General features: G+C 42.6%; 1 protein-coding gene across 46 annotated transcripts in view; it reads left to right on the forward strand.

The window, feature by feature from the left end:
• Positions 1-22,548, forward strand: part of CLASP2 (cytoplasmic linker associated protein 2) — a 271,237-nt gene that overhangs the window by 81,943 nt on the left and 166,746 nt on the right. For 35 of the 46 annotated variants that reach the window (XR_012157456.1, XR_012157457.1, XM_073333055.1 and 32 more), the window contains one exon: positions 11,706-11,852. Coding sequence is in view for 44 of the 46 variants with exons in the window: in XM_073333055.1 (XP_073189156.1) it covers positions 11,706-11,852 (147 nt within the window). In the remaining 2 variants the exon portion in view is untranslated. Of the gene's footprint in view, positions 1-11,013; positions 11,231-11,705; positions 11,853-22,548 lie in introns of those variants that run through there. The other 11 variants (XM_073333063.1, XM_073333064.1, XM_073333059.1 and 8 more) reach the window with 2 other exon arrangements.

Raw genomic sequence — 22,548 nt, forward strand, 5'->3', positions numbered from 1 at the left:
TACTGGAACTAAGGGAAGTTCGAAATGGATGTGAGCACTTTTGCCGTCTAATCAAGAACAATGCCATTAAGATCTTCATGGACAATATAGCATGTATGTTTTATATAAACTACCAATGGGGAGTACGATCATACTCCGTATGTACAGAGGCACTATGCTTTTGGAATTGGTGCATCACCAACAACATACAGATATCAGCATCCTATCTGCCCGGAAGCCAGAATACAACAGTAGATGTACTAAGCAGGGATTTCTCAAAAACCCACAAGTGGGAGATGGATCCCGGAATTCTCAAATTCATATTCAAACTATGGGGGTTGCCCAACATAGGTCTATTTGCAACTCAGAACGCCAGTTGCCCACAGTATTGCTCCAGAGCGGGATTGGGACACCACTCCCTAGGCGACACCCTCCTCATAAAATAGGAGGCGCTACTGATGTATGCATTTCCTCTGACCCCACTCCTAAGACGAATCATTCACAAGATTATGCAGGACAAATCCAAGGTTACTCTCATAGCGCCCACATGGCACAGACAAACATGGTTCCCATACTTGCATCACATGGCAGTGAAACTGCCTCAAACCCTTCTCTTAGTACCTCACCTTCTATCACAAGATGCGGGACGTGTCCGTCACCCAAACCTCGCAGTACTGCACCTCAAGGCCTGGTTACTCCATGGTTGACTTGGGTCGAGAAGGCCTGTTTTGAGGAAGTAAAAGATATATTACTTAGCGGTCGGAAACTAAGTACAAGTAAGACACATATCTATAAGTGGAAATGATTCTGCACCTGGTGCCAAGATAAACAGATCTTGCCACAATCATCCCCCCTACCACAGATCCTGGACTATATACAAGGACTTAAAAAAGTGGGGCTATCCACAAGCTCCATCAGAGTACACTTGGCTGCTGTTATCTCCTTCCATGACAAGATGGACGGGGTCACTGTTTGCTCACCCGATGATTAAATGCTTCTTTAAAGGCATTGAATACACTTATCCCACAATAAGAAACCCTACACCCATGTGGGACTTCAACCTTGTTCTACGTAGACTCATGGGAAAGCTATTTGAACACCTTGCAACCTGCTTTTTGTTGCACTTAACCATGAAGGTGGCTTTCCTCATTGCCATCACATCTGCCAGACGGGAGGGAGAATTAGGTGCCCTAATGGCACACCCACCTTATATAACATTCTTTAAAAATAAAGTAATCCTATGACTGCATCCTAACTTCATACCCAAAGTCGCCTCCCCCTTTCATTTAAACCAACCTATTTTACTTACCGGTATTTTTTCCTAAGCCACATGTGGATGGGAAAGAGGCCTCACTCCACACATTAGATGTTCGCAGAGCATTGAAAGAACAAAAACATTTAGAAAATCACCTAGACCAAACCATCTCAAAACAGAAACTATCCAAATGGATATCAGGATACCAAAACAACGATAAAGGGTGGGGTGGACTGACTGCATCCCCAGTTCCTTCTCACAGCTGCATGGTCTGGTTGGAACTTTCAGTGATCATGTCTGTGACACATTTCAAAAAGATCATAGTTGTCGTTAGTTTTACCAGTTTTATCTGCAGTTTTTTACTAGTTTGTCTTTCCTAGTTAATAGTTACGTTAGTTTTAAAATAGCTTTGGGTTTTTTCCCCTACACTGAACCTGAGTGTGGGTGCTGGACTATGCCCAGTATCCCAGGCTTGAAACTTTGTTCCTCATGCCCACCATCTTTTTTGGTCAGCGACGACCATCAGCGCTGCCTCTACCGCCTGGGAGAAGCTCACATCGTGGCTAGGGGTAGTATTTGCTAATCCTTTCCGAGACGAACCCGAGAAGGCTGAGACCTTCATCTCTGAAGAGCTGGCCATGAGACTGCATGTGGACTTAGACCAGGGAACCCCTTGCGTACATCGGCTTGATTCAGTGAGGAGCTTGCTTCCTGCTACTACATCCAATTCCAGTGCTGGTAAGATCACCCCCACTGACCCCAGGGTGGGGGCTTAATCAGGAAGTTTGAAAGCACTCCTACAAGCATGTAGCTACATCTTCATCTAAGTCCAAGAAAATGGACATTCCCTCCACTAGCTCAGGGATTGAGCTCATTCCAAATGCCACAGGCATGAGAAGAAGACTCAGAAACTATGGGAGCCAACTGTCCCAGGCATTGAACCGCCAGTACTGCCATCACTGGCACCCCACAAGGCATGAGAACTTCAGGGAAAGTCATTAGTGCCAGTACTAATGTCTGGGAAGGAAAGAGTGCCCCTCACACTGGGAAGATCCTGATCCATGGCTGAATCCCAAGAGGTCTTTGCCTTATCTGACCCAGTGTCCCTCCTTTGTTGGCTGCCTCCCTTCCAAGGAGATCATATCTCCTCCATGGGATGTGCCTGGGGCAGGAGTGGGAAAACTATGGCCCACGGGCCAGATCTGTCTTGCCAGCCATTTTAATCTGGTCCGCAAGCTCCCCCTGGAGAGCGGGATCTGGTGCTTGCCCCGCTCTGGCACTTCAGCTGTGGAGCAGGGTTGGGGGCTGCTCCATGCGGCTCCTGGAAGCAGAGGCATGGCCCCGCTCCACCTCCTATGCATAGGAGCAGCCAGGGGGCTCTGCTCTGCACATTGCACAGCCAGTGGGAGCTGCAGGGGCGGTGCCTGCAGACAGGGCAGCATGCAGAGCCGCCTGGCTGCGCTTCCGCATAGGAGCCAGAAAAGGGACATGCCACTGCTTCCGGGAGCCACTTGAGGTAAGCACTGCCCGGAACCTGCACCCCACGCCCCAACCCCTTGCCCCAGCCCTGATCCTCCTCCTGACTTCTGAACCCCTCGATCCCAGCTCGGAGCACTCTCCTGCATGCCAGAGCCTGCACCCCTTCCTGCTCCCCAGCCCCTTCCCCAGCCCTGATCCCCTCCCACCTGCTGAAATCCTTGGTCCCAGCCCAAAGCCCCCTCCTATACCCCAAACTCCTCATCCCCAGAGCCTGCATCCCCAGCTGGAACCTGCACCCACCCTGAACCTCACTCCCCCACCCCAGCGCCCCCTTCTGCACCCTGAACTCCTAATTTATGGCCCCACCCTGGAGCCTGCACCCCCAACCAGAGCCCTTATCCCCTTCTGCACCTGAACCCCAATTTTGTGAGCATTCATGGCCCGCCATACAATTTCTATTCCCAGATGTGGCCTTTGGGCCACAAAGTTTGCCCACCACTAGCCCAGGATATAGCATCTCTTGCCCTCCTCACAGGTACTATATTCGGTTCCATCGGCTCCAACAGCGCCGCCATTAGAACCAGAGTCCGCCTTCTCCCCTTCTGATGAATCAGAACCAGGAGAAGAACAACCTCTTCCATACTGCTCCTATACGCCATCACTGAGACATGCACATCCGAGGGAACTGCTACCCCCATATCCTCCTCGGAACCACTGTTACCCCATGCCATGGGGCCCTCTGCAACCTCTGGTGGATCTGGTTTACTGACCATATTAGGGGCACTGGGCACAGTATCCTCTCTCAGAACCTGCCTGACCTGCAAGAGAATCATTTCCTGCTTCCCCCCCAAAGGGAACTATCAGACAGGTTCATAAATCCAATAGCGGAGGAAGAATTTTACACCCTGGCCTGGCAGTTCTACTGGAGCCGACCAGGGTTCCCATCCTCCTCACCGGATGAAACGGTAACTACATTATCTCCCTCCCCACCAGGTGACTTCCTAGAGTTCCAGGAGCTTCTAAGGAGAGTTGAGGGAGAATTACACATCCCACTGGAGGACATTCAAGACTCTGTGTAAGCTCCTGGATATCCTACACACCTCAGCACCTGCAAGAATAGTGCTCCCAACTAACAATGCCATATTGGTTCCAGCCAGAGCTGGATGGCATACTCTAGCCACATGTTCTAGCCTAAAGGAACTAAGAAATGTTACTGTTACCAACCAAGGGGTCAGAATTCCTCTTCTCTCACCTTGCTCTGAACTTGCGGATGGTTCAGACTGCTTCAGAGAGTACCAAGCAGCAACACCCTCCATCTACTGGGGGCAAGGAATGGAAGTGCCTCAATCTTCTGGGGAGGAAAATCTTCTCTTCCTCCAGTTTGCAATTCTTGATTGGCAATTATCAAGCACTATAGGCTAATATGCCCTAGTATAACCTGCTTCCAAACCCTTGTCAAGGAAGGGAAACTCAAAGCTAGAACTGCCCTCCATTCGACAATAGTCACTGCTGATACCTCCTCTGGGGCCATGGCCACAGCTGTCATGATGCATAGGGAATCCTGGCTTCATGCTTCTGGTTTTCCTAGGGAGATCCAGAACACCATCAAGTACCTCCCCTTTGAGAAATCCCATCTTTACAACCACAAGACAGATGAGTCTTTACATACATTGAAAGATTCTCTGGCTGCCCTCTGCTGGTTGGGCATATGCACTCATGCCCCAAAAAGGAAGTTCCACTCCCCGTCATCCACACACAGGTACAGGTCTCCTCAGTTCTATCACTAGAGGCCTTACAAACCACCACAAAAATGCCATCTTGCCTCGTTGGCTTCCTCGTCTCAAACCCAGCCTGAGGCCAAGAAGTATTTTTGATACAAGCTCAAGAGCTGCCAGCCACAGACCTAACACCTTGTGACCCCTCTCTCTTTTATCACTCGTGGAGTGCAATACTAATGGACAGATGGGTGCTTAATGTCATCCGCCACGGCCATACAATCAAGTTTGTCACACTATCTCCTCCAAACCCTCCCTCCCTCATCCCCCTTTGGGGACCACTGTCATGACAGTATTCTCGCCCAAGAAGTGCATTGGGGAGCAATTGCATTGGGGAGCAATAGAGCACATTGCTCTGGAATTTCAAGGAACAGGGTTCTACTCCACTTACTTCCTGCCCCCCTCCCCCCCCAAAAGGGCAGTTGGAGACCAATCACCAACCTCTGCCACCTCAATTGCTTCATCTGCAAACTCAGGTTTCACATGGTACTGCTGGCAGTTATAATTCCATTCCTAGAAAAAGGCATGTGGTTTACGGCTCTCGATATGAAGGACACTTACTTCCATGTTGACATTCATCCCACCCACAGACGTTTTCTCAGATTTATGGCGTGTGCTGATTTCCAGTACTGAGTACTTTCCTTCGGAATAATTACCGCTCCCAGAGTCTTCACCAAAGTATTTTCCATAGCAGCAGCTCACATCAGGTGTTATGGTTTTCTTGTTTTTCCATACCCCGACAACTGGCTCCTGTCAGCCAAGCCCTGCCGGGAAGCCCTTGTATCAACCTCCAAACTACTCGACTTCCTCGCTTCACTTGGAGTCAGCGTCAACATTGAAAAATTGATCCTTAACACTATGCAGTCACTAGACTTGATTAGGGCTACCATAAATTCTATCATGGCGCTGGCGTACCTGCCCACAGACAGGTTTGGGGTGATGAACACCATCATATCTCACATCATGAACAACCTACATATACCAGTCAGGACTTGCCTGTCTCTTTTGGGCTACGTGGCTTGCACCTACATGATTCCTTTTTGCAAGACTTCATTTTTGCTGCCTTCAGACGTGGCTCCAGTCTGTGCACTTGCTGAACTGCCACTCTGTGGACCTCAGGCTTGACATTTCTGGCCAAGGTACTGTCATCCCTTCTGTCATGGACAGACCCACATCACATGCTCCTGGGAGTTCCCTTTCTTTCCTTCTCTCAGAGCAGAATTATCACCAACATGACCCTGGTAGGCTGGGGAGCTTGTATGGACAACCACACGGGGCAAGGCATGTGAATGCATTGTGAATCCAGGATGCACATCAATATCCTGAATCTTTGAGCAGTGTGAAAGGCATGCAAATCCTCTCTCCCACTCATTCACTCTCATCATGTCCTCATCTTGTCAGACACCACCACCATGATTTTCTATATCAAGAAACAAGAGGGAAGGGAGATCTTCGGCTCTCTGCACAGAAGAGATCAATCTCTGCAAAGCTATAGTGACTGTTACAAGATATATCAAATAATATGAATTTAAGGCCAACTAGAATAGTTTATATTTTGGTAACAGCTGAGTAGCCCTGTCGTCCTTGTCCGTTCCCTTTGACAAAACAGTGTTGATACTTTATTCTGTTATTAAAAGATTTCATTATTCTGCTGTCCCCAGACTTCTACATATCCCTCATCGTTTTATAATGAAAACATCATCTTGCTCTGTGTAATAATGTTACTTTGAAAACAATAGATTTTGGAAAAGATCTTGAATTATTTGTGAATATCAAGGTCAATTGTAGCTGCTTATTTTCTGGTATATCTGAATGCCTTTTAAATCACATGTTGCATGTTCAAAATTTGGCAGTTTAAAAGCTCACAAGTACCACTACCTCAAGATTACAGCATATTAGTCTTACTTTAAAAACTTTCCATTGATTTCTATCAGTCACATTGATTTTTTTTTTAAATTTGAATTGGTGTTTAAGACTTCATATGGACTTGGTCTGTAACATTTGCTCTGATCTTTTTTCAGTTTATTTTCAAAATTGGCCTGTAAGATCCAACTTGACCAATGACCGCAACACACCTTAAGTGGGGGAAGGGCATTGTCTGACTTGCTGGGGAAAGGGGTATACCTCTTTAAGGGCAGGGGCATAAATGTTGCTTGAGGATGCTGACTCATCCCTCCCAGCTGACTGAAAGAGGGCGGAGAGTACTAGGTGCAAGCAGGGCAGGGGAAGCCCTCTTTTACTTGGACCAAGCAGAGCAGCACCCATCCTCTGAACCTTGAAAGTGGTAAAATACCAGATTTGGTCAGGATCTGCTGTAGGCACTCTGCTACCTACTCCTTTCTTGTGGGGGCTAGGAAGGAATTTTTCCCTCACCGCCAGGTTGGCTAAGGAAAAATGGGGGGATTATTTTCCCCACTGTGAGTTTGGGTGGGGCTTATTTGTGGCGAGCATGGAATGGAGGTCAGACTATGATGTCGCAACTCATTCTGTAAACGAGGGGCAGATATCCAGTGCAGGTGCTCCGTAGGGAAGGGAAACAGTGATCAGATAAATGGTTTGGTGAAGGATTTAAAGGAGGTGTTTGTTAAAGGGGCAGAAACATGGAGGTTTGTGGCTTCTATAACTGGAACGGCAGGGAGACTACCTTCCCCTCCTCCTTTATAGCCCACCTTACCCTTCATTTGAAGGGGTGGGAATGGTAAGGGCCCAGCAGTGTGTTGGGTGGGACCAGGTTGGAAAAAAGGGGGGCACTGATGGAAGCCCCCCGGGTAGATATTGAAATGATCATGGAGTTACTGACACTGTGTGTACACTCTTTATCTGCCAGGTACTCCCAGACAGTTGTTAATAATGTTGCAGCCTCATTAAACCACATCTAGTGTCTCCTGGCCTTCTTTCGGTATAGTCAGACAATTGCCTATTTACTTTGCCCTGAATTTAATCTCATGATGATAGAAGCTAGTGTTCTGTGATTATGTGCTTGATCTGTGGCATACTCTTCTTCCAGCTATTAGAAACTGTCAAACTCATTCTGTGCTTGTTGTTGCTTTCAGTTGTTCAGCCTGTATTGTAGAAATATACAGGACTTCACAGGTGCCAGGTGACTCATTACATACTGTGTATGGTATAATAGTCATGGGCAGCAAGAACAACTCAGGACAGTCAGTCCATGCTAATTGCCATGTCTGGATTTTAATTAGGTACCCAACTGTCACTGAATTTCAATGGGGTGTTGGGTGCCTAAAGGCTTGTCTACATGATGGGGTAATGCACTGTATGGGAATGTAATTTCTAAAGCGTACTAACACGTTGCCCATGAATTGATCCATGTCGATACTGCTAGTGTGCTTTAATGTGGTGTTTGAAGTAGTACGTTAATGCACTGTAATGAACCTTTAGTGCACACCAGCAGGGTCTACATTAACCTACTCTGCATAACACATTATTGCGCTTTAGAAATCATACCTTCCTAGAGTGCATTACCCCACTGTATAGACAAGCCTTGACTCCCTTTCTCTTTAAATAGCTCACCTGTATTGATTTAAAATAAAGTTGCTGAGTCACCAAACTGCAGTGAGAGAAATGACTGAAATTTGAATTCTTTCAACCCATTAATTCTCCATTTCCTTTGCAACTTAATTCTATTCATTGCTTGCTTCCTGAAAATTTGATACCTTGTACAAATGAATTGAACATGTGTATTATTATAGAATATCAGGGTTGGAAGGGACCTCAGGAGGTCATCTAGTCCAACCCCCTGATCAAAGCAGAACCAATCCCCATTTTTTTTTTTGCCCCAGATCTTTAAATGGATCACTCAAGGATTGAACTCACAACCCTGGGTTTAGCAGGCCAATGCTCAAAACCACTGAGCTATCCCTCTGTACGCTACTCTATGTTATGGCAACATTCTCTATTTAAAGTTATGGATCAGCTTGCATAACTCCTGCTTTCAGTAACCTCCAAGTTTCTGGAAAAAATATTATTTAGGGTTCTGGTTTCTTGGTCCCAAAATGAATTGTGTGTGTGTGGTATTTTGTGTGTGAAAATTGTTTGGCCGTTTTGTGGTATCCCAGAATGGAAGAGCTGTTTTTGTTTTGTCCGTTGTCCACCTCCCCCCCTTCACATCCTGAGGTAATTTTTCAAACAATTTAACTTTAAAACTTCATATATACTTTAGATATTATCCCCAGTTATTGCAAGTTCCTATACTTAGTGAAGAAATTTTACTTGGAAATAGTGAAATTAATTTAAAAATGAAAAATAATAAAATAAATTTGAAAACTGCATGCATAGACATGACTCCACCAGGGCTGCTAATCTCAAGATGACCAGATGCAGTGTTTCAGCTGTACGCAGTAGGCTAAATTATGGCCAGGAGTAAGTGGATTCAACTCAGCTGATTTTTGTGGAATTATACCCTGCTGAAAAAGGTGCCCAAATCCAGAGTGTTGCAGATGGAAATATATACAGGTGTATTTATTTTCATGATTCGGTACTCAAATGTCTGTGTATATATACGTGTGAAAAATGTGAATTTTACATAATACTTGAAGTAAATGTAATACATTTATAGAAGCCTTGACAATTTCTGTAAACACAGATTTGAAGCTTTGGATATATGCAAATGCTGTTGTATGTCTTTCTAGAACTGGAGCCTCCCTAAAGATCAGTGGGGGTTATATTGTTAATAAATTCCAAAGACACAAAAGCATAAATACACAAAAGGCTGGGGGAAAGTTGCAATTCCTATAAAAAACTATAATTAAATTTTGACTTCATATATTATAAAATCTTAAATGTAATTATTTTATCTGAGATTTAAAATTTCTTATTAAACTAGGTATTGTTTCATATTCAGTTTATGTATTTGTAAGATTATAGAGTAATTTGTGTGCATTTTTAGTAGAAATCTGTCCAATATTCTTTTTAAAGTCCTTGCAGCTTCATATATACCCTGGAATAAGAACCTTTACAAATGTAAAATCTTACTATTACTTTTTAATTGCACTGGAAACAGTTTTATTTTTTATAAAAATTGCTTTCTCATACAATATTTGCAACTCAGACTGCAGTATTGTTCTTTTGACTGACAATATGAAAGTCTAGCCTGTTTTCACAGTCAAAGCTGAAAAAAATGCAGTCTGTATGTATTAACAGTGGAAAATTTAGAGTTAAATTTTAATAATCAGCTACTTCTGGTATCATAATTTAAGAAATTTTAGGTGGCTATTCATCGTATTGTTTTAAAAAAGACGTTAAAAATTGGCTTCATCTACAGCCTGTTTTTAATACTATTTTGAAGTTACGTTGTTTCCCTGAGTCAGAATCCTCAGTGTTAATCGCTACCATTAACATTTATTTCATGCAGCATTAAGTTTATAAAACTTAATCATGTGATTAGATTAATGGATGTAAAAGGTTTTTTTTTTAAATGGTGATGTTTACAATTACATTTTTAAGACACTAAGAGTTAAATCAGTGTCTTTTCTTAGTTAGAACTGAAGTGTATTCTCCCAGTTCTTGTGTGAGGACTGAGTACTGTTTCCATGGAAACTCCTGGAATAGTGTGTGTTTCTTCACTGCCCTTCCTCTTGCATTCTGATTTGCTTACATATCCATACACAGAAGTATTCTTAATCACATTCTCTTAAATGGTGGTTGAAAGGAAACAAGCATGTTGGAGAAAATTTTCAGATACACAGTTACTGATATTTTCTAGGTTTTTGATTGTAAATGAAAGTAGAGATTAATAGTGCTATAAGTTGTTTTGGTTAAACAAAAATATTTCTGAAGTCATACTGTCGTTAGGAAACTAAAGTAAACCCCAGAATGTTCAGTGTTTTTACATCAGCTGTCGCTATAAATGCCATTTGGAAAAACATGTTTGCTTTGATATGATAGTGAATGTGTCTTCCCCCAGGAGATTCTTTTTAAATATAGTTCATTTTATAGGGAACAGTTTGCCATTCAGTGTACACCAAGGTTAAATAAACATTAAAATTCCTGAAATAAAAGCAGTGCTGTGATATTTTTTAGAAATGGCAGATTACAGTGAAGAAATATTTGCTAAATTGGCTTATATCATTGTTATGCAGCTGCGTGTCAGCCTCACCCATCTTGTTTATGATATGAACTACAGGTTTGTTTTTACGTGCATTGCAGGGCTCTAGATAAATCCAACTTTTTCTACTAAATTAATTACAAAATGGTCCCAGTTTGCTTCTGGAATTCTTTTTTATTAAAAAATTAATTTAAAAACCAAGTGCAGCACATCCTTTTGAGAATATTTTAACTGTTAGCTGGAGATGAGTTTCTGACTTGACTGAACAAAAGACAAGCCCTTGTATTTTTGGGGTACGTGTGAAAACCCTTGAGCAAAGTATGGGTATGAAATTTTTAAAGGGTTGAAATTGTGGCTGCAAATATTGTGTGTGGGGGAATGAATTTATATGTATGAAGAATTTTCACCTTTTCATCTGGCAGTGGCTACCAGAAAATGATGTCACCTTGAAGCTGATTGGTTGTTTCAGCACCTAGTGCAGGGAAGAGAGAGGAAGATGCCGGCACAAATCTCAGTGGTGGAGCTATGGTGTTTTCTGACAGTTTTGGATAGAATCTTTGATTGGTATTGAGAATCTATTGTGTGTGGCCATGTGAGGTATTGGGAGCATCCTGGTGTGAGGGGAATTAAGAGCTATCAGAGGAATGAGGCGGTTGATCTGCAAGCGGATCTGTGATTGTAAGTTGCAAGATCTGGGTGGAAGGAATAAGACGGAGTGTTGGTAGACACATTATGGGAGGATGTGTAGCAGAAAATGCATGCATGAGTAGAGGAAAAGGGAGAAGCATTGCTCTTGGATAGCCTGGAATGAACTGAAAATTATATTCATTTTTGGGAAGATGATGGACAGGACACATTTAAACTGTGCAGAGAATTTTTCTTTTTGTGATGTTGAATATGTAGGATTCATTTTTGTGTTTAATACTGTAATAATTGCGAATCCAAAGGCAGTATTGTATAAAATCTTGTGGTGTTAAAATGCTTTTTATTTTTCTTTGTCATCTGTTTCCCATGCCATAGACAAAGGGCAAAATAATTAGTATTAAATTTTATTTGATCTTTTGGTAAATTTCTGTGAAAAGTGCAGCAGAGCAATTTTTTAAAAAAACCCTCTGTTCTCCTAAGTAAATTTCTTTTATGCATCCTTTTGTAGATAAAAGCTTTGATGATGAGGAGTCAGTGGATGGAAATAGGCCATCGTCAGCTGCTTCAGCTTTCAAGGTTCCTGCACCTAAAAAACTCGGGAATCCTTCAAACAGTGCAAGAAAACCAGGTTCAGCTGGTGGGCCTAAGGTTGGAGGTAATATAAATCTACTCACACTCTGATATGCTTTTCCTCCAATCCTGACATAGCGAGCACAAATCAAATAACTTTGGAGGGTGATTGTTTATATACAATTAACAAAGCTTTATTAATGAATTCTTGGTTTTGCTTATTCAATGGATGCAGTACTTTAGCTGCTATATATGTGGGTATATAAGCATACAGTTAACACATAAAGGGCTACAAATGTTTATCTGTCATAGAATGGGTGTCATAAATCAAATGAACATGTTGAAGGTGGAAATCAGATTGATGAAAGCTCTGAATAGATGTGTGGGTCTCTGTTAACTCCCAGGACAACCAATTATTGCAAAAAACATGCTTATAAAATCTGCAATAGATTTGTAGAATTCAAGTTGTAATGGAGGCCCACACCTTTTTCAAATGGTTGAAGAACCTTCATGTACCTCAACAAAACAGAGGGGCGTGTGTATCTAGTACACCTTTAGAGTTTTTTGCCTTCTTAAACTGGCTACGATAACTATGAAGTATATTGAAAAACAGAAAAAGCTGGGCAATATACAAAACTGTTATCATGATTTATGTGTAATAGAAGTAAGCAGTACATAGCTTGTTCTTATTATGTATGGAAGTTAATCATTTTGGTTAGAGAAATGTGTTTGTGATCTGTGGTATCAGACTCATTGCATGGAGTTCATTCCAATTCTGTATCTAAGATCTAACCAGAAACATAATTATTACTTTTTTTCAACCATTTTACGTAAGAATAAAAGTGAATATTTACTGCTAGAAGGATGACAGTTGTCATATTTGCCCACTCATGTATTCAGTAAATGATATAGTTTGGGAAAACATTTTCCATTTCTGCTTTGAAGTACCTGAAAATTAAAAGGATCTGATTTCAGCCTGCTGAGAGTGAAATTTTTTAATATGCCAGTTTTTAGATATTAAAAGCTATGAATAGCTAATTATTTTTAAGTGTTGGTTTTTTCAGATAAGCATCACTGTTTTGTTTGCTACAGCCTGTCTGCAAGATTTTTTTTCAATTCTAGGTTGCTCATCTAACATTGTTAAATGTGAACTGCCCAGTGAAAATGAATTAGCACTGATATATGATTTACATGTACTCACCAACCAAGTTGTGAGGTTCATTAGCATACCAATAAGATACAACTAATGTATATATTTTCTCCCTTCCAATATAATCTTAGTACTTTCTTGTTCACTGAAGATATTCCCAAAAGATGACATCATATGTACTGGCATAACAGTTCAATTTACGATGATGTCAGAGTGAACCAGGAAGTACGTAAACAAAAGGATTTCACACTTGTTTTATTTTTTAAAGTTGCTTAATATTTACCTTTTTTTGCTGAATACCTTTCTCATGCTGGTTCTTGTGGACATTTCGTATGGGTATCTAGACTTAATTAAAAATTTAGTTTTTTAGGTCCTTTATAGGTCCTTTTTATGATAAACTGATTTTTAAAAGGAACAGGTTTGTACATTAAGAGCATTGGACTATTTTTTTTTCTTTTCAAATGTTACACAGATGTGGTACTAGAACTGAAGTTTTAAGATCCAAATTCCCTCCGTTGCAAAGTTCTTACCAAGCTTTTAAAACTGTAATTCTATTAACTATAGCCACTCTACTAGTATAGTAAACAGTTAACCACTCTACTAAACTATCTAAAACTTCATCACAGAAGAAATATTAACTATAAAATAATAAATTTTAAATCGCTGAAACTTTATTTTGCTTTCTTCCTTTTCCTGATTGACTGCCACACTTTAAAAAACAAGTTACAGGAAATTAGACTGTACAAAAGTAATAGCACTAATTTATCAAAATTGAGACATGTCAAAAATAAATGTAACAGTTACTTTGCTTTATATATTTGCCTTTTCTATTGGTCTTCCTTTTTCAGTTCTGGGAACCGTAAAGGTGTTTCTTCTCTCTCTTTCTGTATAGAATCATAGAATAGAATAGAATATCAGGGTTGGAAAGGACCTCAGGAGGTCATCTAGTCTAACCCCCTGCTCAAAGCAGGACCAGTCCCCAATTTTTGCCCCATCCCTAAATGGCCCCCTTGAGGATTGAACTCTCAAACCTGGGTTGAGCAGGCCACTGCTCAAATCACTGAGCTATCCCCCTCATACCTATAGTCAAGGTTTTGAATATGTTTTTAAAAAACTGTAGGCTGGCATATCTGATGGAATAACTTAGTCTTCTCTCAGAGAAAGATTATACAGTTACTGGTTTCAGAGTAGCAGCCGTGTTAGTCTGTATCCGCAAAAATTAAAGGAGGACATGTGGCACCTTACAGACTAACAAATCTATTTGAGCATAAGCTTTCGTGAGCTACAGCTTCATGGATGAAGTGAGCTGTAGCTCACGAAAGCTTATGCTCAAATAGATTTGTTAGTCTCTAAGGTGCCACAAGTCCTCCTTTTCTTTATACAATTACTGTGAATGCAGAAATATTCCTAGTACACACATACTGTTCCCATTCATTTCAGGCTGCTAAAGATGACAGAGGTTCTTGGCTTTTTTGGTTTTGTTTTGGTTGTGTCTTTTTTACTGTAATCAGGCTAAGGATTTTTTGTCACCTTGGTCATGCGAAAAGGAAGTGTTGCCTCTAAAAGAAGAAAATTAGCCCTGGTCTACACTACAGAATTAGATTGATGCAAGGCAGTTTACATCAACCTATGTCTGTAAGCGTCTACACTAAAATGTTGCTCCCGCCAATGTAACTCAACCATTATGCCGACTTAATAACTTGACCTCCACAAGAGGCGTAGCACTTAGGTCGATGTAGTTAAATTCCATTACCTGTTTGCACTGCGTGGAGAGCTCACATAGCAACTGCCCAGCTGACCATGCCAGCGCCACGTAGCAAACGCCCTCCTACCTGGAGTACACAGAGGTAGTGGATCTCCTGGGTTTGTGGGGAAAAAGACTGTGCAGGCATAGCTCTGATCCAGCAGTAGAAATGCCAATATCTACGAGCAGATCGCTCAGGATATGGGGAGAATGGCTACAACAGGGATATGCAGCAGTGCACATGAAAATCAAAGAGCTGCAGCAGGTGTACCAGAAGGCAAAGGAGGCTAACAGTCACTCTGGAGCAGAGCTGAAAACATGTTGCTTCTACAAGAGACTGCATACCATCCTTTGGGGAGGCCCAACTGCCAAGAGCCCTTGGATACTTCGGGGGGGCCCCTGTATTGCACAGTGACGAGGAGGTATTGGATGAGGAAACGGAGGAGGAGTATGGGGAACAGGTGACTGGAGGATTCAGTGGTGTGGCAAGCCAGGAACTCTTTCTGATGCTGGAGCACTCGAGCCAGTCCCTACCGTACAGCACTGGCAAGCCTGATGTAGGGGAAGGAACTTCTGGTAAGCATGCAGTTTGCTTTGATATTGCAGTTCATTTACTACTTTTTAATCAGGGTAGAAGATGTAGTGAGATAATCAATAGAGGTAGACTTGCTATCTGCTTCTCGTTCTCCGATATAGTGAGGTAGAGGGGGTCCTGGAAAATAGTTTGTTTATGCGCACCAGGATGTCCCATGAATCCTCAAGGAAACTTTCCTGGAGGTAGTCTGCAATCCTCTGCTGAAGGTTTTGGGGAGGGCTGTCTTATTTTTTCCACCATGGTAGGACACTTTCCCAAGCCAGTCAGTAATTACTTCAGCTAGCACCATTTCAGCACACAGGCTAGCAGCATATGGACCCGGTCTGCGGCCAGATGCGTGCAGGGGGTGTTCCCTTTCAGGAGTTACCCTTAGGAGTGAGATACCAGCTAAAATCACCACCACCTGTGGAAAACGGTGCCAGGATTCAGTTCAGTTGCCCTATTCCACATATGCTGGTGCCCATGTGCTCCCCCACACTTACTGTCCCAAATTGCCCCCTTCTCCCTGAGCTGTACTCACTATGGCTGCAGCTGCCACCGTGCTCTATGAATCCCAAGTGCAAGTGAGACTGTAGTACTTGTAACTTTTGTGGATCAAGGGGAGTGAAAACACTCTAAATAGTACCTCTGTGCATTGTGTCTTTTTTAGCTGGAAATGTGGCTTTGAGGGGTCTCGCCATCCACACCAGTGGAGTGGTTCAGCCAGATAAGGAGGAAAAGAAAGAGAGCATGGGATGATATGTTCCAAGAGATCCTGCTTGGAGGAGCACCCTTCTGGACAGAATGGGAAAGGAGAGTGCGGAGAGGAGAAACGTGCTGCAAAAGGACAGATGCAGCAAGATGTGACAGTGCTTCTCAAGACCGGACGGACATGCTGGAGACTCTTACAGACCTTCTGGTCTAAGTGACCTGTGGTGGTCATCTCCCACTGCAGCCTATCGATAACTGCATTCTGGGACCTCCCTATCCATCCCACCCGCCCCATATGTTCCAGGGCCGCTGCAGTACCACTAACCCTCCATCCTGAGGAAAGAGTACAGACAATCACAGCCACACGTACTCTGACCTGAGAGAGAGACTGTTGGTGTATTGTTTGAAATGAGAACGAATGTTCTTTCCCTTTCAAAGGTTCTTTTCCCTGTATTTACATAGTTTCGTTCAGTTACAATTGTTTTTGTTTGCATATGTTTGGAATAAAAGTTGGTTTATGGAAAATTAATTCATCTTTATTAGTTGACAGCATAAGGTGGCGGGGGCTGACCTCATTAAAAGATAATAGCAATAGGTGCATTCACAATATTATGTTATCACACACAGAGCACTTTTTACAAGGTTTGTACCAGGGTTCTAAAAAACAATGCCCAGCAAAGCACACTACAACAACAACACATTACTGTGGCTCACTATTGAAATCATCTTTCAAAGCCTCCCTGAGCTTTATAGCTCCCTGTTGAGCTCCTCTTATAACCCTAATATCTGGCTGCTCAAAATCAGCAGCCAGGCATTCCACGTCTGTGCTCCACCCTGGTGGAAACATTGCTTCACAGTTATTATGACACACACAGCAGGCAGCTATAACCATGGGGATATTTTTTTCACTAAAGTCTAATTGCGTGAGTAGACAGTGCCAGTGCCCTTAAAAACGGCCAAAGGCACATTCAACAGCCATTCTGTACCTGCTGAGCGTGTAGTTGAAGCGTTCCTTGCTGCTGTCGAGGTGGCTGGTGTACGGCTTTGTGAGCCACGGGAATGAGGGGTAGGTTGGATCTCCAAGGATCACTATTGGTGTTTCCATATCCCCAATGGAAATCCGCCAGTCTGGAAAGAAAGTCTCTGGTTGCATCTTTCTGAATAGCCCTATGTTTTTAAAAATCATGTGTAATGCACCATCCCTGCCCATCCCACATTGGTGCTGGTAAAACATCTCTGGTGATCCACCAGTGCTTGCAATGCCATAGAAAAGTTGCTCTTTCTGTTGATGTACTCGTTGGCAAGGTTGTCTGATGCCAAAATAGGGATAAACATGCCATCTATCGCCCCATCACAGTTCAGAAACCCCATTGCTGCAGAACCACTCAGAATGTACTACACTTTAAGTGTTACAGTCCTTTGCAGCAAGACCCAATTAATGGGCCTGCACATTTGCATCACAGCAACCCCCACGATGGATTTCCCAACTCCAAATTGATTCCGGACTGATCGTTAGCTATCTTGCGTGGCCAGCTTTCACACAGCGATTGCTTCTTCACCGTGAGTGCAGCTCTTTTTGGTATCTCTGTGCCGGAGGGTGGGGGCAAGCTCTGCACACAGTTCCTTAATGTGTCCTTGTGCATCCAAAAGTTCTGCAGCCACTACTCGTCATCCCAGACCTGCATAATGATGCGATCGCACCAGTCTGTGCTTATTTCTCGGGCCCAGAACCAGTGCTCCACCATCTGCAACTGCTCCAAATGCCAACAACAACCTTGAATTGTTTCTTTCTATATCTGTCAGCAAGGCAGCCTGCAAGGCATTGTCATAGCCCTCGCGGCTTCTCTGGCAACTCTTAAAATGCTGAAGGACCAGGCGTGTTGTGTTCGTAACGGTCAACAAACCACTGAAGAGCAGTGCTGGATCCATGCTTTTCACAGAGATGGCAGATGCATGGGTTTGTGGGGCTTTTGAAAGAAGATGCAAAACATTATGGGATGCAGATAATATGGGATGGAGAAAACAGCAACATTGGCTGTTGAAACCGAGTTCCTAGTCACCCTTGCGTGACTCATTTGCCACCATGAGGCTTTGCAAACCATTCTCAAAGCAGCCTATGCCAGATAGTGGCAACTTGCATAGTGGGATAGCTACCCATGGTGCACTGCTCTCTGCTTCGCTGCAAGTGCTGCTTGTGAGGATGCACACGACCGGCAAAAGGACCTTAGCATGGATATGCAAAAGCAATTTAATTATTGCGGTGGCTGTGTGTCGACGCAGCTTAGGGTGACTTAATTTTGTCGTGCAGACTTACCCTTAGTAATAGTAGAAGATTTAATCTGAGGATATGTGTAACTGTCTCCTTTTTCTTTATTCTTTGGTGACATGAAAAAGAGCTAAATTTGTCACACAATATCTGAGCAATAGCCATAGTCTCTTTTCTGCAGCCCACTCTCTCCCACAATTTTGAGACATATGAGCTGTTGCCCTCCTTTCTACAGTTTGTAATGTTCTAATGTACCCCATGTCGGCTGCGCCTCCTCCTCCAGCTTGCCATCAAATCTTCTGCCTTTATGGCAGTAGTTAGTGTTGGTTTGCTTTGCTTCTGACCATTTCTTTTGCGAGCTTACTTCTATATTCATTTTTGCTTCTCATCCTCCTCTCCTGGATGGGGTAATTAGCAGTGTGGGGGTTGTCAGCCCACTGATTCTGGCACGGCAACCCCTCCCTTTCAAGATTCTTCAGCCCGTCCCCCTTCAGCATGGCTGAGCTCTCCTGCGAACACCAAGCTAAATCAAAGTGGTGGTCCGTATGTGAGGCAGCATTCACCAGCTCTTCAGTAGGCAAACTATGTCCTATCTGTTCACAGAAGAGCCCTGCAACAGGACTGGGATCCCGCAGGAACCACTACCATAACAATGGGAGCGGGTAAAATCTACTTTGTTGCAGGTGGGATAGGGTAGAAAAAATAGACTGAGGTAATTTGCGGGAAAACACCTTAAAACTTTGTAATACTTAAATTCAGATGAGGGCTAAAAAGAAATTTTATGTCTATTATAACAGGAGTTATATTTTTTACATAGTTTTTTTTACATAGTTTAAACACGATTTGTTTCATTTTTTAGTGGTAAAAATTGTGTCTGAATTCAGTGTGTGTGTGCGCGCGTATGTATGTGTAATTATATATATAAAAATAAAAAGACTCCTGGGATTTTTTTTTAGCAACCTCTAGCAAGAGCACTTGAGTTTTTATGCCCGTGACCTGACTCTTGTCCCAGCAAGTTATGTCTTTTATTGGAACCAGTGGCAATAGGTTTCTTTACTACTTCCAATTGATTCATTTTGTCTATCTTCACTTGGTTGTAATCAAAGGCTGCATGTCTAATGCCCCATAAGTAACTTGTTTTTCATGTGGTAAAGCTGTGAGATCTCTTGGACCCAAGTCATCTCTCTGTGCCTTAGTTTTTCTACTAAGAAAATGAAGTTCATACACTTACTCACTGTGCTTGACTTTCCAACCTTAATATTCTTATAATGTAGCTTTTTAATGTGATCACGTGCAGTACTTGAGTCTTACACTACTTAATTTCTAATCTTAAACTGGATGGGATCAGCTGAATACCAGTGGGGGCATTCAGAGCACAGGATAGACAGAGCCCCTGCTCTCAGGTTCTGTGCCCAGTGCCACAGCTTCCTGCAGCAGCTGGGATGAACAGTTGCAGGAAAAGTCCTACTCAGCCTCTGCTGCCCTGGGATTCAAGATGCTCAGTCACTTGGTGGGGATGGTGCATGCACAGTGTGGTTGGCACATGGGAACTGTGAGGGAACAGGGCATGTCCAGTGCAAGCGGAGTCTTTAGAGAAGTTAGTTGACAACCTCTAAAGTCTCTGCACAGCATGAGTGAAATCAGATTTTTCAGAGGCTTATATTTGAGAGGCATTTCACAGGAACAGCAAAAAGCACACCTCTGTCACAAAGGCAGCCAATTACCTGCCAAATTTTCAAGTCTATGCTTCAAAGCATGAAAGTGCGTGAGCTTCTCAGTAAAAATGTAAGATTTTTTTTTTAACATGGAGAAAATATATTTGTCTACAATCTTATTCTCAGAAACAGCTGAACCATTTTAGCTGAAACCTATATCAGCCGTAGGCAGACATCCAGCATGGTAAATCTCAGCCCAAATGGTTCAAATTTGGCAAAGTTATAAGGAACTGAAAATAGTCTTACAGTGAGCAGTGTTGGGCAACCTTAATAGGTGTTGCTACCTGCATTGCCTATAGTAATCAAGATTACAAAATTGGGGAAGAAATGCGTATAAACTCAGCTCAACAAGTTCTTGCTATTTAATTTTATTTCACTTAAGTTTAAGGGTGGTTGATTTTAGTTAAGTTTGATTTTTTCTTAGAGAATTAAACCAGAGTGTAAAAAGTGTTTTACACAACACTTTAACAACATTGATTTAAAACTGTACCTTTAGCTAATCCAGTGCTAGCTTGTTCTTAAGCAAGGCTTTAGACAAACATAAAGGCTAGTCTACCAGTGTAACTTTCTTGGGTATAAATTGAACTGGCTTTTAAACCAATACAAAAGATTCTCTGGACACTCCTGTATCAGTCTGAATGACTTACTAGGTTTATCTTAAAACCATTCCTTACTGACTTATACTAAACTGAAGTAATGGCAGATTTCAGAGTAGCAGCCGTGTTAGTCTGTATCCGCAAAAAGAAAAGGAGTACTTGTGGCACCTTAGAGACTAACCAATTTATTTGAGCATAAGCTTTCGTGAGCTACAGCTCACTTCATCGGATGCATGCAGTGGAAAATACAGTGGGGAGATTTTGTATACACAGAGAACATGGAACAATGGGTGTTACCATACACACTGTGACGAGAGTGATGAGGTAAGGGGAGCTATTACCAGCAGGAAAGAAAAAAAACCTTTTGTAGTGATAATCAAGGTGGGTCATTTCCAGCAGTTGACAAGAACGTCTGAGGAACAGTGGAGGGGGAAGGGGGAATAAATATGGGGAAATAGTTTTACTTTGTGTAATGACACATCCACTCCCAGTCTTTATTCAAGCCTAATGTAATGGTGTCCAGTTTGCAAATTAATTCCAATTCAGCAGTCTCTCATTGGAGTCTGTTTTTGAAGTTTTTTTGTTGAAGAATTGCCACTTTTAGGTCTGTAATCGAGTGACCAGGGAGATTGAAGTGTTCTCCGATGGTTTTTGAATGTTATAATGCTTGAGGTCTGATTTGTGTCCCTTTATTCTTTTACGTAGAGACTGTCCAGTTTGTCCAATGTACATGGCAGAGGGGCATTGCTGGCACACGATGGCATATATCACATTGGTAGATGTGCAGGTGAACAAGCCTCTGATAGTGTGGCTGATGTGATTAGGCCCACCTATGATGGTGTCCCCTGAATAGATATGTGGACATAGTTGGAAACAGGCTTTGTTGCAATCCACAGCCTCAGAAACAACTCTGACATCATAATCAAAAAGGCTGACAAAGGAGGTGCTGTCGTCATCATCATGAATAGGTCAGAATATTAATAAGAGGCTGCTAGGCAACTCTCCAACACCACATTCTACAAGCCATTACCTTCTGATCCCACTGAGGGTTACCAAAAGAAACTACACCATCTGCTCAAGAAACTCCCTGAAAAAGCACAAGAACAAATCCACACAGACACACCCCTAGAACCTGAGACTGAAGCACATTTGTTGTTTTTGTCATGTATCCTGTCATTAATGCCATATTCTGCCATTTTATGTTTTTAAATGCAGGGCCACAGATCATCTTTAAGTACATTTTACAACAGTATGTCAGATGTGGTGGCTACGTACTTCTCCTTCTGGTGGGCCTGGTAACATCATCTCCGTCTTTTAAGATTGCAAGACACTTCCCATTATAAGACCCCATATTCAGTTGCTTATAACTTTGCCAAACTTCAATAATTTGGGCTGAAATTTTCTATGCCAGTTGCCTGCTTCAGGCTGATTGGTTTTTTGTTTTTTTTTGCGGGGAGGGGGGGTCAGCCAGAATGGTTCAGCTGCTTCCGAGAATGATGGTGGGGTAAAAACAATAGGGAAAACTTTTGTTTTTTTAAAATATTTTTTTAAAAGATCTGGTGTCTGCCTTTGGAAAGCTCCAGGGCCCCCATGCTTTGGAACAGGAGCTTGAAATTTGGCATTGGGGTGGCCTCTGTCAGGGTTGTATGATTTACCATCCCTGTGAAATCTACCCAGACCTGGCCAAATTACAAGCCTTTGAAAAATTGCAGTTAGCATTTGCTCAGTAGATAGTTTCTAGAGCTTAAAAGTCAAAATCTCTGTAGAGTCTAGCCTCATTGAGCATGCTTCATCCCCTCACTGCTCCTAGTGTGAACCGGACAGTGCATGCAACACCCCCCTGGATAGAGTAAGTGAGCATGCTTTAGCCCAGGGCTACAGGGGTAAAGCCTTACTTCTAAGTAATGGCTGCTCTCTGCTGGATTGGGTCCAGACACCAGAATTGAGAGCAGGGAGCTTTTATCTCACAGAAGCACCCCAGTTGTTGGGATCCTACCTTGTTTGTGGAGTCAGCAGGCATCCATC

The sequence above is a fragment of the Lepidochelys kempii genome, chromosome 2 (genome assembly GCF_965140265.1).
Source record: "Lepidochelys kempii isolate rLepKem1 chromosome 2, rLepKem1.hap2, whole genome shotgun sequence".
Taxonomy (NCBI): Eukaryota; Metazoa; Chordata; order Testudines; family Cheloniidae; genus Lepidochelys; species Lepidochelys kempii.